The 18,858-nt window shown below is 44.6% G+C and overlaps 1 protein-coding gene across 1 annotated transcript in view; it reads right to left on the bottom strand.

Annotated features, from left to right (window-relative positions):
* The window catches only part of CDH18 (cadherin 18), a 2,230,955-nt gene that overhangs the window by 414,415 nt on the left and 1,797,682 nt on the right, over positions 1 to 18,858 (bottom strand). Inside the window, exon 12 of the mRNA XM_086965396.1 lies at positions 15,080 to 15,201. Within this exon, the coding sequence (XP_086821522.1) occupies positions 15,080 to 15,201 (122 nt within the window). The remainder of the gene's footprint in view (positions 1 to 15,079; positions 15,202 to 18,858) is intronic.

Below are 18,858 nucleotides of genomic sequence, written 5' to 3'. Positions count from 1 at the left end.
TATTTTACTGACCTCTACTGGTCTTTTTTTATATAGACATTTAAATAGAGGCAGTTGAACAGAAACAAAAAGTCCCTACGCAGAAGCAGACAAGTCCTAGGGCTGATCTCCAAAGCCCACATACACATATAAGTATATACTAAAGTATGTACAAGAGGCCTCGAATGCTCAACCTGAAAATACCTAAAATGATGAAGCACACCTGGAAGCATGCTTAAGAGAAAGGAACTATTTTAAGTAGATGTGAACAATGTGCACCTGTTTTGTGCATTCACTCAAAGTAAAGGGAGCCAATGAATACAGTGGGTACCCCCATTTCTGTATACTGTGGTGGGTGACTGGCAATGTGATGACAATTTAATAGACCAAATGACGAAGGCCGGCTTGACAAAAGCCCATTTTTTGTATGAATATTTTGTGTAAACGTTTGGAAAAACAACAGTATGAAAGAAACAGCCTATGCCGTTTCAAATGGCGTACCTTAATAGAGAAAGTATCCATCAACTCACCGGGAACTAAAAAAGTAAATCTATTAATTAAAGTTATATTAATGTATACGGTAAGCATTGTAAAATGATGATCAAGCGCTTCAGCACCACACATATGGGTCATAAGTGCTACTTAAATGCCACAATATAACACAACACAATAAAGTACATTGAGATTGTGCCCACGTAATAGCTAAAATAGAGTTACCAACATCTTGATGAAGAAAAGGTAACCGAGGACACATGGCCAGGAGATCTCAGGAGAGAAAAGGGCAGGTGAAGATATATGTATTCCATGGATAACAAGCGAGAATTACATGCTAGTCACAAAAATATCTCACAGCAACGGTGACTGGAAGTTCCACACCATTAAACACCAGATTGTGACAAATGGAAGGCGCCAACCCCCATCGGGGAATGGCGTCGTTAGTGGCAGCCAAAGGGCCGACCCGGAGCCGGGTCACTTCCGGTTTGCGTGACCCGGAAGTGAGCGTCGCGTCAGGACCAATGGGAACAAAGGACGAGGTACGCCCCGGAAGTGTTAGTAGGGCGCGAGGCTTAAAAGCCCGCGACCAGCCTAGAGGCCCCCTCTTTGTCCGCTGATCATCCAGGAGTCGGACGTCTCCAAGAGAAGACATCGTGGGAGCATCGCGTTGGAGTATACAGCGAGAGTTAATCCGACTCGTGGTCTAGGTTAGCGGGCCTTGCAGTGTGTGCTAGATTTCCTTATTTTTACAGCTTTCGTGCTTAGATTCTGGATTTAAATATTGTTTGCAGGGGGGGGGTTTGCCGCGGTAAATCCTCGTGTCCAGGGGGAGGGCGAGCGCTGGCGCTCGATCATCTGATTTCCTGGGTCCGGGCCCATCCGCGGCGCGGTGGGCCTAAAAAAGTCGTTTGCGTTTCTCGATAAGTTTTAACGTTGTTTTCTTTAAGTGCAGGATGCCGTCGAAGAAGGTACCGAGGGGTAAACAACCCGCAGCCAAGAATGAGGAATTCCTTGCCTTTACGGAACTGCTGGAGTTCACAAGAGAAAAGGGCATGGATTGGGTACTAAGGAATATGAGAGACGGGGCTAAAGCAGATGCGAACTCTCAGGAGGAGAGGGGGAGAGGCAAAAGAGCGAAGCAGACCCCAGAAAAGCTTAGAAGCTCGGCAAGAGGCAAGCGGTCTAGGCCGACTGATTCACGACCAGTATCACCAGGTGAGGAGGAGGCGCCAGAGACAATTGATTCGAACTCAGGCGCAGAAAACGACCCAGATGACGCCGATGGGCAGTATGGGGCAACTAGGCCTACGCAGATAGGAGGATTCCCCGTCACTTCTGTGGGGGGGTCCGGTCCGCACGGTATGTTACCGCCAGTAGTGGCACAGCCGGGTAGCGGAGTGTCGCAAGTTTGGGTTCAGCCCGGGGGGGTCGCTCAGTTACCAGGGATGCAATTATATGGGTCGCATGGTCAAGCGATAGGTAGCAGCCCGGTAAGCTCAATGTTTCCTGCCTACACAGCTCACGGGTCCCCCTTAGCGATGACTGCTTTCTCTAATCTAGGGTGTCCAAGTCAGGGCTCAAGGGCGAATGCCGTGGTTGATGTTGCGGGTCCCTCTAATGGCCAGATACATGGAGGGTTTGGGGGGCAACCAGCTGGTTCCCCATTATTAGCTTTCAGCCCTCTAATGTTCGGTTCTTCCTCGATGACCTTATCACCGTCCGCGGGGATAACTTGGCATGTGCCAGCAGATATGAAGGACAGGATACTCAGAGGCGAATACATAGAAGTGTTCGACCTTATCAATGCGGGGGTGGCGGCCGGAAAGCCCAAAGCCGGAAAGGAGGGAGATTACAATCAGAAGAAATCATGGGTAGAATGGTCCATGAAGAATTGGATCACGGGATTTGCAATATATGCCGCTGTTATGCTTGAGAAATATCCTGTTTTAGGCCCACAAATGATGAGCTATATATCATTGATACATGGAGCGGCAACGGAGTTTCCAGGCCAGGGGTGGCTGAAATATGATAAAATGTTCAGGCAGATGAAGGCAGTTCACCCGGGTATAGCATGGGACCAGCGGGAGATTAATTTGTGGCATACAGTCTTTTATTCCACCCCTTCAACGCCTACCCCAGTACCCTCAACTCAGAGCCAGTCCTTTCGGACTGACAAAGGGGTCGGTGAGAAAAAACAGGCCTGCTGGCAGTTTAATAGAAATGAGTGTACCAGGGGGGTCTCGTGTAAATTCAAACACTGCTGTTCCTACTGCGGGGGTACCTCTCATCCCGAGATTAGGTGTTTTAAGAAAACTGGTAACCCCAAAGAACAAGTCAGCCACAGTGCCCCAAAAGGAAAGCCAACTAAGACCCCCGACAAAGCTACCAACTCCAATTAAACGGCATGTCCTGACACACCTCCTCAGTAAGTACGATAACCTTGGGGAGGCTCAATTCCTACTGCATGGTTTTACAATTGGCTTTCGTATCCCGTCTTCAGCCCCACCCTCCAATGTCCCACCTCGCAATCAGAGCTCAGTGTTGCGAAATATGGAGGCAGCTCGAGAGAAGATCATGAAGGAGGTAGCATTGGGGCGGGTTGGGGGCCCTTTCACAGAACCACCTACCCATAATCTGGTTTGCTCACCATTGGGTATAGTTCCGAAAAAGGAGGAGGGTAAATTCCGTCTGATCCATAATCTATCGAGTCCCCCAGGGCTCTCAGTAAACGATAAGTTAGACCCGGATCTGTGCTCGGTGAAGTATACCAAATTAGACACGGCTATTGAGAAATTGCAGGCATTTGGGGAGGGAGCCATAATGGCTAAAGCCGATATTGAATCAGCCTTTCAGTTACTGCCCGTGCACCCGGACGACACCAGGTTCTTGGGCTTCACGTTTGACGGTAACTATTTTTTGGATTTGTGCATGCCTATGGGGTGTTCTATTGCCTGTGCAGTTTTCGAGACTTTCGCAAGGTTCCTAGAATGGGCGGTCGAGCAGTTTCTGGCCTCGGACAACTCACATGCTGTAGTCCACTACCTGGACGATTTTCTGTTCATGGGTCCCGAGGGTTCCCAGTCGTGCAGGAAGGCCCTGCTGGGCTTCCAGCGCTTGGCTGAGGCGCTCGGAGTACCTTTGGCGGCGGAAAAAACTGAAGGCCCGACCACGTGTTTGACCTTCCTGGGCATAGAGATTGATACGACAGCAGGAGTGTGCAGGCTGCCAAAAGTCAAGGTCGATGCCTTTAGGGCCGCTATTGATGGCTGCCTGGGGGCAAGGAAGGTAACCTTACATCAGCTACAAGTTCTTCTGGGTCAACTGAACTTTGCTCTGCGGGTCATTCCTATGGGCAGGGCCTTCTCCAGGAGTATAGCGAGGGCGATGTCTGGGCTGCGGGCCAAACACCACAGAGTGAGGCTCTCAGCCGAAGTTAGAGAGGATCTTATGATTTGGAGAAGTTTTTTGAGGGACTTCAATGGCACGGTATTGTGGCGAGCAGCCTGTTCTTCTAATACGGATCTTGAGCTGTTCACCGACGCTGCAGGTAGTATTGGTTTTGGAGCTATATTCGGTCAAAAATGGTGTATGCAGTGCTGGCCAGATGACTGGATCGAGCGAGGCCTGACTACTAACATTTCCTTCCTTGAACTTTTCCCCATAGTGGTGGCTTTGCACTTGTGGGGAGATCTGCTGGCAAACAAGAGTATAGTATTCTGGTCAGACAATATGTCCGTAGTCATGGTGATTAATAGCCAGAGGGCCACCTGTACTTGGGTACTCAGGTTGTTGAAGGAATTGGTTTTGCAATGCCTGAGCCATAATGTCCAATTCACTGCTAAACATGTTCCAGGTGTCGAAAACAAAGCGGCTGATGCATTGTCTCGTTTTAAGTTAACAGAGTTCCGGGAGCATTGGCCCCAGGCGGAGACGTCAATGTCAGCCTTCCCAGCGGAGCTATGGAAGTTTGGTGCCCCACAGCCCCCGAGTTGATATCTGCATCCTTGGCTCCAAGGACTATGAGTATGTATCAGAGGTCATGGGAGTCGTATATGGCATACCTGAGGGGTGTGGGTGTAGCGGACATCTTTGCCCCCCAGAGTGTATTAGGTTTCATCGTGCAGCAGAAAGAGCAAGCGAAGTCGGTAGCATTCATGAAAAGGCAGTTGTCGGCTTTAGAATTTTACGCGGGTCTACGGGGGGTGTCTGATCCGACTAAAGACCAGAGAGTTAGAAGAGCAATGAGAGGTTGGGAGCGCCTAGCGCCCGGGGAGAAAGATTGTAGGAGGCCGATAGACGTAGAAAAACTGATAAAAATCTTAGGAGCTCTCCCTTTCGTTTGTTTCTCCCAGTATGAGACACAATTGTTCCGGGTGGCCTATACCTTAGCCTTCTGTGGGGCGCTGCGAATTTCAGAATTACTCCCGGCGTCTAAATCAGATAGGGAAGGGGGTCTGAGGTGCTCTGATATAATCGAGTCCAAAGGTGTCCTACGGCTAAGGGTGCGGAGATCGAAAACGGATCCGCTGGGTAGGGGTACCTGGTTACAACTGGGTAGAGTAGAGGGTGAGCCCTTCTGTCCGGTCAATTTGCTGAGGGTATTTCTCCAAGTCAGGCCCCAGGGAACTGATGATAGACTCTTGATTCATGAGAATGGGTTACCCCTTACCAGGTTCCAGTTCACTCGGGTGGTAAAAATGGCCTTGGCACGGATCGGAGTGGATCCGGCCGAATTTACATCACATTCGTTTAGAATTGGAGCAGCGACAACGGCTGCTGGTCTAGGCCTACCCGAACAGGTAATCAAAAGGTTGGGTCGCTGGAAATCATCTTGTTATGAACGTTATATCCGCCCGCAATTAGTCTGACGTATCTTTCGCTTGCGTTCCTTTTGTGAGAATCGACTGCCTGTATCTCACATTTACTCTTCATATTTACTTTAGGTACCTCCCCTAAGAGAACCCAAATCTGTTGGTGCGGCCACTCCTTCATTCGCAGGGCCGGGGCGCACTTCAAAAAGACACTCAGGGACAGGGTGACCATGATGCGAGGTTGTGACCATCATTGGGTGGGAATAGGCGGGCAGCGCCTGGCGGACGTCCCGAGGGATGTAAAAGCGGCTCTGGCAAAAGGCATGCCTTCGCCAGACGTATTCGTGTTGCACTGCGGAGGCAACAACATGATTCCAGGCGGGAGGAGAGAAGTGAAGGAATCCCTGTTTTCTACCCTAGCAGCAATCAAAAACATTTTCCCAGAAGCTATAGTACTGTGGTCGGAAGTCATCCCGAGACTCGTGTGGGCTCGGGGCGCACCCATGAAGGCAATAAACAGATCTGTCAAAAGACTGAACCAATCGGTGGCGGAAATCCTGAAACAATCGAGTATTAAAGCGATTCGCCATAAATTAATTCAGGCAGAAAGGCCGGAGTTATATGCAAAGGACGGAGTCCACTTGTCGGAGGCGGGTATGGAGATATTTATAGCAACAGTCCTAGGAGCCGTCTCCGAAGCTCTTGAGCGCAGGGGGGGGAGGTCGAGTCCGCCAGTAAGCTCCTCATCCTGTGGCGGGGTTCCGGACAAGAATACCACGGGAACTTCTTGTCTAGAGACAGTTAACTCTGAACAGGTTTGCTAAATCAGTATGGACTCTGGGCTGGCGGGAGAGTTGGGGCCGACCTGCTGGTGGCCTTGGCTTTTCAGCCCTACCCCAGAGGCCGCTGGTTGCCCAAGTGGGCGCTTTCCTCACCTGCGGCTCTGTTGACCAGAAGGGGGTTAACGTATGGGGCAGGTGATCTGGATTGTGGCCTGCTGGCGCAACCCCGAAGTCAAATAAAAGGCCCAGTGGAATGGGCGGTGAATGTATATATTGTATTATAAGTGCAAGTTTATTCTTAAATACTGTATTGGAATATGTACGAATAAATAAAGAGATTGGTGGGTCAATGAGGTAATTGACCAGAGAACTTAAATTTTAATAAACAAGCAGCACACTGCAGAAAATCAAGTACGACTCCAGAGTTTGATGTGGGGTTGGGTCCTTGTAAAGCATGCAGTGTGGCGGGGGGAGAATGCACTTTGTCTGCCATCTATGGAAGGCGCCAACCCCCATCGGGGAATGGCGTCGTTAGTGGCAGCCAAAGGGCCGACCCGGAGCCGGGTCACTTCCGGTTTGCGTGACCCGGAAGTGAGCGTCGCGTCAGGACCAATGGGAACAAAGGACGAGGTACGCCCCGGAAGTGTTAGTAGGGCGCGAGGCTTAAAAGCCCGCGACCAGCCTAGAGGCCCCCTCTTTGTCCGCTGATCATCCAGGAGTCGGACGTCTCCAAGAGAAGACACCCACCCACCCATCCCTATTAATAAGGATTCGATTAGGGCAATAGCGGGGTTCCGGACAAGAATACCACGGGAACTTCTTGTCTAGAGACAGTTAACTCTGAACAAGTTTGCTAAATCAGTATGGACTCTGGGCTGGCGGGAGAGTTGGGGCCGACCTGCTGGTGGCCTTGGCTTTTCAGCCCTACCCCAGAGGCCGCTGGTTGCCCAAGTGGGCGCTTTCCTCACCTGCGGCTCTGTTGACCAGAAGGGGGTTAACGTATGGGGCAGGTGATTAGGATTGTGGCCTGCTGGCGCAACCCTGAAGTCAAATAAAAGGCCCAGTGGAATGGGCGGTGAATGTATATATTGTATTATAAGTGCAAGTTAATTCTTAAATACTGTATTGGAATATGTACGAATAAATATAGAGATTGGTGGGTCAATGAGGTAATTGACCAGAGAACTTAAATTTTAATAAACAAGCAGCACACTGCAGAAAATCAAGTACGACTCCAGAGTTTGATGTGGGGTTGGGTCCTTGTAAAGCATGCAGTGTGGCGGGGGGAGAATGCACTTTGTCTGCCATCTATACAAGAAATCTGCCTGCACTAGGAAGCGCCAACGTATTTTATTTGCCAAGCACTTTTACTGAAGTTTCTGCTAACAGCTAAAGTCACGCTTTGGCTTGTAAGTCATACTTTTACAAGTTCTTTTACAAAAACATTGTTATTCTCGTTTTACTTACTATTCGATTTGTATGCCGAAGTGCTGCATTATCATTAATTTCACACTAAAAAAAAATCGAAATACATCAAAAAAAATATCAATGGCAAAGAAAATTTGGTGCACCCAAAAAATCCGTTGATTTTAGCCAGGCTCTTGATTTGTAACGACCAAACTCCTACGTGCGGCTTTGCAGTTTCTAAATATCTAAGGGCAGTACTTTTTAATGCGAGATTCTCTTGGGAAAGTATTAATCCCGCAAATTATCCTGTTTTTGCATAATCAAATAATTTGCGCTTTATATTTTCAGCTTGGTATTATACACCATTTGTAAATGGTTGACATTTTGGGCTTTAATAAGAGCATTTCGTAAAGTATTATATTGCATTAAGGGCTTTCAGGCCCACATTAACCGATTTCAGGATGAAAAACGGCCTAGCATTAATAGTCTGTGCAGGCTCTTATAGTAGATTACAGGGGTAACTCTTACATATGTATAAAATGCATTAAAGGTTTTAGAGGGTTTTAAGTGCCACACAATTAAATCTCTCCTTGTAGTTTAGGAATAACAAACCTCCAAACCGAAAACAAGACAGTTATAGTTCAACAGAGAGGTAAATAGCACCGGAGTCAATCAAGTATGTTTGCAGGATGTATCTATGAAACACCTACTGGTACTTGCATAGGCAGCATGCTCATATTAACTTGTCAATATATTGGAAGAGTCGTGCACGTCTCAAGTTCTGCGCTAAAATATCGAGATCAATGAAATTGACCTACCCTTCTATCAATGACTAACAATTTTTCACCTTTGAAGGCGTAAATAGAGAAGAATAGATTTACTATTAACTGCACATTTACTTATCTTGGTGATATATGTTGATAGTCGATTTTACGGCGAAACTATAATGTTTTCACGCAGAAGCTATAGATGGAACTTGCATACACCCGGGCCTGTGCTACATATAGGACGCAATGTTCCTGTGTGCACTGCAGTACACTTTAAGTAGGTGTGCTGGGGCAAACAGTGGCAGGACGCTCCATTACAGTTAATGTGCTGCCCCCAGGGCTGGCGTTAAAGTGCATTGACCCCAAGGCAGAGCATTCAGTGAAATACAGAGTAGCTGCTTCAAAGTCTCTCCGTGTATCTCTGTGCAGGGGGTAACCGGCCCACACTTCGAAGAGGGGTTAGAGATCCCTCTGGAGGCACGTTAAGTGAGTGACTGCACCCACCTGCCGGGGGTGTCTGGGGGGCCCATTGGACCCTCATTCAATCCTCAAGAGGGTTGCCCCCAAGGGGCAGACTGATATTTATCTACCTTTTTGTGGCAGTTCTCCTCCTACGGGAATGTCGGCCTCTGCTCTCGTATCAGTAATATAGTGCGGCAGCAGAGGCAAAGTCATTCCCTCAAGCCCAAATGCAAGCAAATGTGGGAATGGCCTCTCAGGACAGCACTGGCGTTGCATCTGCACCCACGCTTACAGTGGTACAGAAGTGGCTGCGCAATCGTGTGCAGCCCCTTTGTAGTAACAAAGTGCTCCGGAGGTGCACAAAGCGAGGGCATATGCCCGTTGTGCCCCAGGGGCACTTTCTGTAATATGGCCCATGGTGTTACCCTTCAAAAAAGTATGTTTGAATCACCGTAGCTGATTTGGCATCTATACCAAGGGGATATTCTACTGATGCTCCTTTTATCAAAGCTAAAATCAGAACTCCAGAACTTACCAATGACTCCAACATCTGTTAAATCGCCAGGATGGCCTGGAGTTGGAGGCTGCATAGCATTATTGTTTGATGAGCCCAATCACACTTCACCAAGCAGCTGGCCCAAAAATGCTGAGCAACAACTCTCACAGGGTGTTATTACAGATGCAGCATTGATGTACATCATCTGGCAGCGAGCTGGAGGTGACCTTCAGCAAAAAGCTAAACATGTTATGGTGCTGTTGTGAAGATTGAAATGAGTTGGAAATTTGAGAAAAGAAGGGAGAAATAGAGGTAGGGGAATGTGAAAAAAATGATGATGACGAAGGTAAGTTGTGCCAATCTCATTATTTCAAATGATGGGTAATCGCCATGAGCTCAGAAATTCCTTTATTCGGGTGCAAAAGCATATGTCCAATTAAAACCAAAGATAAATCATGCGAAATAACAGTGAATATAGAATCATAAAACAATCCAAAGGTCATAAAGTTAAAAGAAAGTTTATGTGCAACATTCAAATCAAGAAGATGGTCAATAGAAGTCACTCAACGTGTATAGTGCTACATGACTGAACCCCTAGTCCCAGGAAGGATGCTACACAAAAACAACATTCAACATCCGCCAATTGTTAGAGGAAGCATAAGTCTGGTCTCCACTGCCTAAAATTGCGTGCCTTAATAAATGGAATTATAAATTGTGTCATGTATTTTATGTAAAATGTGCAAAAGATAAAGAAGTGCACCACTGTTTGGAAGGATCTTCCATCGCAGGGAGAACGGTAGGCACTAATATTCATCTGATAATCCACAGAAAAACTGAGTAAAAAGGCATCAGTATCAGCCCTTATGTGAATTAATAGGGATCTTTCCCAATGTCCACAGGATCTTTCCCTATGTTCACATTTGTTACACAAATATTGCACCAAACGTTGTCTGTTTTACTTTCTAAATAAGCCAAAATTGAGAGCTTTTCTTTTGCTTTCTGGATGAGCCTTTGTGAGTGAGCATGGTTTAGCGCTGGTGCTTTCACTGACTTTTTACCGACTCTCCCACTAGAACAGGGCTCAATGAAGAAGTGCAAGAGCCTTATCCTGTGGAAGGTTTTTTGCACGTATTCTAGCCATGGGATTTTAAAGCCCTTGTCACACGCTAAGAAATCTTTAAAAATAGCTTGATTTAGAGGTGCCTGATTGGTTCTCGACATAGATAATCACAAAACTAGTGGGCTGGCTCTGATCCACTATATAGCTCATGCCCAGTTCCTCATGACATATAAAGTGGGAGGTAAACTGCGGGACTGACAGAACCTTTCTGCAGAATTGGTGTTCCTCCACCTGAATAGCTGCACAGTTAGTGATGCCCTAGATCTCAGCTCTGTACATTGCCACAGGCACATACTGTGTTTTGTAAATATACAAAAGCAGGGAAAGTAATCTCCCCCAGATGGATATAGCAGGCTAGAAAGGGAACTAACTGATCTAAATAGCTTTAACCCACATTGTGAAATGTTATGTACCCAGGAACCCAAGGAGTCAAAATTAATCTCAAAATATGAAAAGGTGTTGGTTTTATATAAGTGTTTAAGGCCATATTTATGTAGAAGTTACACAGCGCAGTACAGCAAGTCACCTTGCTACACTGTATGGCAGGGAATGGGCAGGAATGTGCACTGCTCCTCACACAGCTCTTCCGGGTCTCCTCCCAGGCAGTACGCTTTAGGATCCAGCAAGGATCTTTCGTGAAATCTTTTATGTCTCTGAGATTTCCAACAGGAGGCCAGTACACACAAGCCCTTGGAGATTTTTTCGCAAGCAGGATATCACAGCAGGGCAAAAAGAGTCAGTGCTTTTCCTCCACCATAGACAGAAGCAGCAACTGCAATCCTACCCACCCCTTACTCAGAAAAGGCAGCACTCCTTCACACAGTCCTTCCACTCTTCTTCTTGGCAGGGTCCTCTTGTTCCTTGAAGTAATCTAAAGTCCTGGCGTTTGGGTGCAATACTTGTACACCATTTTGTCATTCTTCTCTTTGCAGTAAGGGTCTATGAACCAAGTCCAAACCAGTCCCGTCCTACCTGGTGCATCATGACCAGCATTGAGAAAATGGAGACAGAGCCTATTCAGGTGCTAGCGAAACTCCTCCCACTCTCTAAATGCAGACCAGGGCTATTCAGCCCAGTGATGAGTCAACCAGGCAAAGCAGGGCACACCTCAACCCCCCTGTCTAGAGTGAATGCGCATCCACAGCTCCTGTCACTCAAATACCAGATGCTGAATACACAAACAGCAAGAGGCACACAGAATGGTAAAGTAAGTAAATGCCCTCGGAAGCTTGTTTACGGTCCAGGGACGGCATGGCATGGCAGTTCGGGCGGACTTTTCCCATGAGGAACAGGGTCAAACTGATTTGCATATGGCCATGTCTGAACTGGGGTGGCAAAGTGGGCTAAAGAACGGTGATGGATTAAACCCAGATCTCTTGACTGGGTGTGAGTGTTTGATTGGTTCAGATGCTCCGTCCATCACCACCCCCTTTTGTACCACTTTCTAAAAGTGGCATTATCAAACACAGAATTTAAAAACCACCTTTACCGAAAGGTGTGTTTATTAAATACTGAATTTAGAGAACGTAAACTCCATTTTTCTATCTTGCTGCTGTTGAAAGCTACACATTTAAAATGTTAACAACCCCAATGATACGCCTATGGGACAAACAGCCTTTCAATAGTGAAAAACGAAATGCACAGTATTTCACTATCAGGACATGTTACACACACCAGTACATGTCCTACAGTTTACATACACTGCACCCTGCCCATGGGGGTACCTTGGGCCTACCTTAAGGGTGCCTTACATGGAAGGAAAGAGAAGGTTTGGGCATGGAAAGTGGGTGCACTTCTCAGGACACCAAGGCAGTTCGCAACTGCACTCACAGACACTACATTGGCTTGTCTGAGACACATTTACAGGGCTACTCCTGTGGATCGCACAACCAGTGCTGCAAGCTCACTGGTAGCATTTATTTTACATCCCCTGGCACACACAGTGCACTTTACTAGGGACTGACCAGTAAATCAAATATGCCAATCATGAATGACCAATCATACCATAATTTATACAGAGAGCATATGCACTTTATCAGTGATCCGAAGTAGTAAAGTGCCCAGAATCCTATAGCCAACAAAATAAGGGTCAAAAAAATTGAGGGCAATAGGAAGACGTCATGAATGAACCCTTAGGGTATAACGGTTCTTGCATAATAAATGAGTTATTGGAGAAATCAATAATCCAAGCATGGAATGTCCCAATGGCTTAAGGGTCTGGTTTCTAAGAACTCATTGTGACGTGGGATGGACGGATGTAGGTGACCATGCCTGTATTTGAATTGCATGGCAAATGCCTAAATAAGGACTGGGATTCTATGCCTAAATAAGGGCAATGCGAATTGTGCCTATATAAGGACACGATTCAGTAAACCTATGTACGGGCATCTAAACCGAAACACATCAGGTCCCTCTGGGGATTCCACAAGTAGAGCAGACCTCTTAGTGGGGCTCATTAGTAGGTCCAATTATATGGCAAAATTAGCAAATAAATTGGAAAACCTCTCCATCAGCCATGTGCGGAGTCGCCTCGCCTAGTCTTTATGGGGGTTGTAACATCGGATCCCCGTTTCGAGTACATCCAAGGATTCTCGAAAAACTGGCTCGCACGAAGCGTAACCACAGCGCGTCTTCTCGAGTCGAATGGACCTAATGAAGGAGGCAGACTGCCCCTCATTATTGTTTTGCTGAATCACTAGATCTCTCAGCAAGCTTGACGCCAGAGGTGGTGCAGGAGCACAGTTTGCCCACCCATCCCGTTTTAAAGATTGGTTTCTACTCTGTTGTGAGCTACTAATGAGCCCCACTAAGAAGTCTTCTCTACTTGAGGAATCCCCAGACTTACCCCAAAGGCTATACACAGGCTATATTTGTTTTCTTTCTTCCTGAGGAAGACCCAATTAGATGTTTATCAATTTTCACGATACTTGAAGGGTCAAAACGTCAATGCTCATTTAAAGAAGCGTTAGTCCATCCTGACCATTACAGCCAACAAGGAATATACCCTTATTTCACTTTGAGACATTATGGTGTCACGCTCTATTTATATGTAATTTTTTGTAATGTAAATATTCATGTATGTATTGTAATAGGTGGTGATAGACATACAATTCATGTCTCTTTGTCTATGTTTTTTTATTAGTGTATATGCCCTGTGTGTTTTTCTGAATTTATATATGATATGTCGTGTTTTTGAAGAAACATGATTTTTTGGAACATATAAACTATAAATTTGATGTCAATATTATGATTAGTTTGTAAAAATCTTTTGATGGAATATGTGTTTAGACAAATTGTTTGATGGGCATTCATTGTGATCCCACGGTTTTTGGGGGAACAGAAAAATTAATTGTGTGAAGTGTGTTGTGGCAGAACCACTGTTCGTTTAATGTGATGTTTAATACGCCAGACCCTACGTTACTTGAAATAAACTTTTCCCTCCATTTTGGGGTCAGGGACCACCTGCAAACCGTATGCACATCATATTTTCACAAAAATACCGTCATATGACTGTGAGCACCTTTTAATGTTTGTGTTTGAAATTTCCAGGCAAAAGCCTTCTTATATACTAACGTTTTGTACTTGATTGTTTTTAGTGTTGCTGCTGCCAGCAGACTGTTTATATTTGCAAAGAATGAGCACATCAGTCCTGCCAGCCATCATCCTCGGCCAACTAGAAGATACATTTACTGCCAACACACGCACAGGCGGTGCTTCGTTTGTAAAGCAATAAGTGCCACTGCCCACAGTTTTGCTCAGATTCCCATGGCCAGTGCTACAAACGTCAGAGGTGCCGCATACCAAGGCTGCAGAGTATTGATTTCACCTTAAGCATCTTTGAGTAACCTCTAGACACACTGGTACCTTTATCTCATTTTTTAGGGTCCTTTTTATTCCTGCTTTCTCCCGCTGTCACTGTGTTTCCGTCTTTCTCTTCCTACTTCTTTCTTCATTTTGTGTTTTCCTCCCTTGCTCTCTGTAAGAGTCTGATGAGGAAAAATAAATGGGCCCATCTGACCTGCAACCGCAGTCACAAATTAAGACTACAAGCGTTCATAGTAATTAATGGTCAGCACGAAGTTACCATAAAATAACTCGGCCTTAAAATAGTGTGGCAATCATTTCTTCCATGTATGACCTTTCAGTCAATCTTGATGAAACAGCAATGTGGAGTTGGAGAAAGCAATCTCAGAATATCTGTTAAGGGTGAGTGAGGAAGGAGGTAAGATGATTTGTGGGGGCCAGCACCTTAAATGAGCTGCAGTCTTCATCATGCTTAGCGTTAACACTATCAATAACAGTGAGAGTGGTACTCTGTAAAACGGACTTCTAACCTAACAAAAACTCAGGCCATTTTTATGTTACACTAGCAGTCATTAAATCATTGAAAAAGCTGAACAAATTAGAAGGAAATAATTGATATATTCTATAGCTCTGAAAGAATGTGCATGTTCAAGACAGATATTTTTTTCTCTTATGTGCAAAAACATAATACAGATTTGCACACAGGCTTGTTTTAGTTACTCATTGCTTGTTTTTCAAGTTTTAAAAAATGTCCCTAAAATAATACACAACTGGAGTCATGGCAGGCACATACATTATTTGGTAAAATTTGAGAACAACATTGAAGTACTAAGTAATCATGTATGTGAGATTCATTTGATATTTACATTACAATTATATTGACAGCATTGTAAAGAAAGACAAGTGTACCATTACAATACAATACAGCGAATGGATGTTTTAAAGTCGCCACTTACTTGGCCGTGTTTAGCATTTTCACAGGCAACCACATCATATTCATCGGCCAATTCCGGGGGGTTATCGTTGATATCAAGAACTCTGACGCCAACTGGCACATGGGTGACCAGGCTCGGATTTTCTATAAGGAACAAAAACATTTTGTAATTTATTTACATAGTAGTTACCTTTTTAAAATGCCAAAATGCATCATGGTCATTTTGACAGTTACCTTCTGAAATAACGAAGTATCAAGCATTTGCCTCATTCATGGACATTGAAATATTGCAATAAATGAAAGGTGCTTTTAAGACACGGTTTGGCCCAGCCGCAGCTTGTTCAGGTAAGAGCGGTGGGCAGTGGGGCCGGGTGGGGACCGGGGAGGGAGGAGGATTTCAACAGACGACAAGGGAAAATTCATTATTTATTTCATTTTCCGTCATCATCTGTAGAAATCCCCCCACCTGGCATTACCTACAAGAGCCGTGGCTGGTTTGGCAACTCTTGGATTTAAAATTCATGATCCTACAAATGAGATTTAGGAACTCCTCAGTGCTCTGTTACTTGATTGCCTTCCAGTGTTATTCATGTACATTTGTAGGAATGTTTTTTACCAGCGGCGGCCGGCACAGGTGCGAGGTGGAAGGTGGGAAGTCAACAGATAACGGAATAGGAATATTTAAATGGATAAATGATACCTATTCTGTCATCTGTCGGATTCCCCCCGCCCCACCACGCTTACCTGTGCCGACACCGCTGCTTTTTACACCATCTCTCACCCATACAAATGACTAGATTGACAAATAAATTTTTTAAAGACAAAACTACCCCTCATATGTTCCACCCGACAATTAAAGTACATATACTGATTTTAAATTATTAATAACATCTCCAATAAGACACATTTAAATCTACAATTGAGTGAACTAATGTGATTTGGCCTAATGTTAACTGGTCACAATTTCTAATTATGGAAAGCTGGCTCCCTAAGGTTACTGATATGCTGCTGATACACCGTGTAGGGTAATGGAGTATAAGTTGAGGGGGTGAAAACAGATCTCAAATATTAACATAAATCCTTGTAAGGGTCAATCACTTTCGCCACTAGATAAACCTGTGCTAACCGTCTACTAGCTTGGCACAAAGCAGCCAGGCTTAATATACAGGCAATGTATCAAGTATTTATACAGCACTCAAACATTATTAAAATGAAAACAAGAACAATACCAAATCACTTTAGAAAAAAAGAGAATGTTTTACCAAATAAAATAGCATAAAAATAAAAAATATCCCCCCCAAAAAAACGGAAACATGAATTTTAAAATTGGAATAAAAATAGCACTAAAATCACAAAGCACCATCTGATGTCACCTGGTTGCTCAAGACCAGATCAAAGACAAAAGTTAAAGCTGATCACGATGGATTGCCAGTCGAATGCAGGACAAAGGTTCATCCCAGTGGAAAGTTCACACTGGAATCTGAAATTTAAGGGTCAGTCAGCTGGTTCCCTGGAAGTCAGATCTCCTTCAACAGCACAAACTGGGACTGACCGGCGATTCAAAATTTGAGGCTATGAAATGATCATCGTGTAGTTACACAACTTAGTCAAAATATGTTTTCGCAGATTCAACATAAGCAGCTTCTCCAGGGCTAAGTTTTGTATTTTGTGAAATGTCCAATAATTGATAAAAGGCACTCCTCAATACAACAACAGGACTTAGTCACCTTATTCTAGAGCATGAGAAATATGTGTGGACTATGATCTGTAATTACTTAACTTGGCAGGCTACTTCATCTTTATGAAAAGCACCAATTTTGGCAGATCAAACCAACACAACTGAAGTTGGATTAATCTGATATGTCAATTAATAATCTTTTTATGGATGAGTTGATGTCTTTTGATTAATAGTTGATTGATGGAGTATCTTGAAGTACTTTAATGCAATCTGCATCAAAAGTACTAAGTGAGAATATTGATATTATCCAATGAATTCTGTTAAATGTGAATAGTAATTAATTAAGACTTTGTACAATATATTAAATGAAATTAAAAGTGCTGCTTATATAGTGCAACTGTCACTCCTAATAGAGTCTCCTGACGCTGAAAATGACAAAGATCAGATTACATGGAATGGGACCTATATTAGGTTTAAACAACAAGCATCAGACATCCCAAAGATCAAGTCTTTAATGCCTTTTTGAACTGCCCTACCTGTTGGATTACTCTAAGTTCCTTTGGTATGCAGTTTCAGGCCTTTGCTCCCAGTACAGTGGCTGATTTCCCACCCCTGGTTACTAATTTAAAGCTTGGCACTTTAAGAAAGCTTGCAGCACTAGATCTTAGTGTTTTTGCTGTAATGTAAGGCTTTAATCGTGCTGAGAGATACATTGGGCCCATTTGTCGTCAGTAGTAGTTTGTACAAAATTCTTTTATGAACTAGAAGCCAGTGGAGGGTCTTCAGGGTGGCCCAGCCCGATGCTCTGCACGGGAGCCCTAGGACCAATCTGGCTGCTGCGTGCTGGACTACCTGTATTTTCCTAAGGATAGTTTTATTAATTCCTACGAGGAGGCTATTACAGTAGTCCAGCCTGGATAGTATGAGAGGCACTGCCACTGATTGCTAGGCGGCTAGTGGGATCAGATTAAAGAACTTTCTTAACGTTTTTATAAGCCCAAAGCAGGTCCCAGTTGTCTTCAGTACATGGGGCTTAAATGAAAGAGAAGAGTCAAATCAAACACCCAGATCTTTTGCTTCCTCCACCGACGATGGAGGGGCTGTGATGTCGTCAGGCCACCAGTCTTTTGGTTGAAAACAATTATTTTTACCAATAGGTAAGATCTCAGTTTTATCGGTATTACAGCAAAGATGATTATCTTTCATCCACTTTATAACTGCTGCAAAACAAGATTTGAAGTTTTCTTCCGCATCAGTGGAGTTCTTATCCAGGGACAAATTAACTGAGTATCGTCTGCGTATGACGCGGTTTCAATCCCATAGGACCAATTCAACGAAATGAGAGGGGCCATATATATATTGAACAAAAGTAGACTGAGTGACGCCCCTGAGGCACACCAGTGGACACAGTCCGTGCAGGTGAAAGGAAAGATCCTAACGAGATCACCTGCTTCCTATTTGACAGGAAAGTAATCCATGCCAATGCGGAATCGGATATGCCACAACATCTCAGTTTGGCTAACAAGATGTTATGTGAAATATAATCAAAAGTGGCAGACAAGTCTAAAAGGATCAGGACTTCCTTCTTGCCATTATCCGTTATAAATTTAATGGTATCTGATATCTCAAGTAACGCAGTCTCAGTTGAATGTTTTGGTCGAAAACCGAATTGACGGGAACGGAAGATCTTTGATGACTCTGAAGGGGGGATTTCCACATGTAGACCTTTGGGATCAGTAAAAGATTTTACAATTGTGAACATTTCTTTTTGATTATGCTTTGCTAAAATTATTTTAGCAAATATTCTTTTTTCGCTGACCTAATGGCTAAATGATAGCGTTTCCTAAAAGTTGAGAACATCATAGCCCTTTCTCCATCTTCGTTCCAACTGTTTAGACTGCAGATGAAGTCCATCCAGCTCTTTTGAGAACCAAAGGTTGTTATGAATTTTTCTTTTACTCTGTCTAGCCGTGTGCTCCGTCGGGGTTCATTCTTCCCCTATAGACAAGATCCAATTATGAAACCGGCGAGAATCCTCTCCGGGTTCTCCCGTGAGTGTGGGGGCCTAGTCTTGGGCGATTATAGGCAGAGAGGGATTTATGGCTAAACGATGCCATTGCCTC

This window comes from Lissotriton vulgaris, chromosome 4_1 (assembly GCF_964263255.1).
Source record: "Lissotriton vulgaris chromosome 4_1, aLisVul1.2, whole genome shotgun sequence".
NCBI classification, from domain to species: domain Eukaryota; kingdom Metazoa; phylum Chordata; class Amphibia; order Caudata; family Salamandridae; genus Lissotriton; species Lissotriton vulgaris.
The sequence above is the reverse complement of the archived record's forward strand: the minus strand, read 5'-3'. Positions and strand labels throughout refer to the sequence as shown.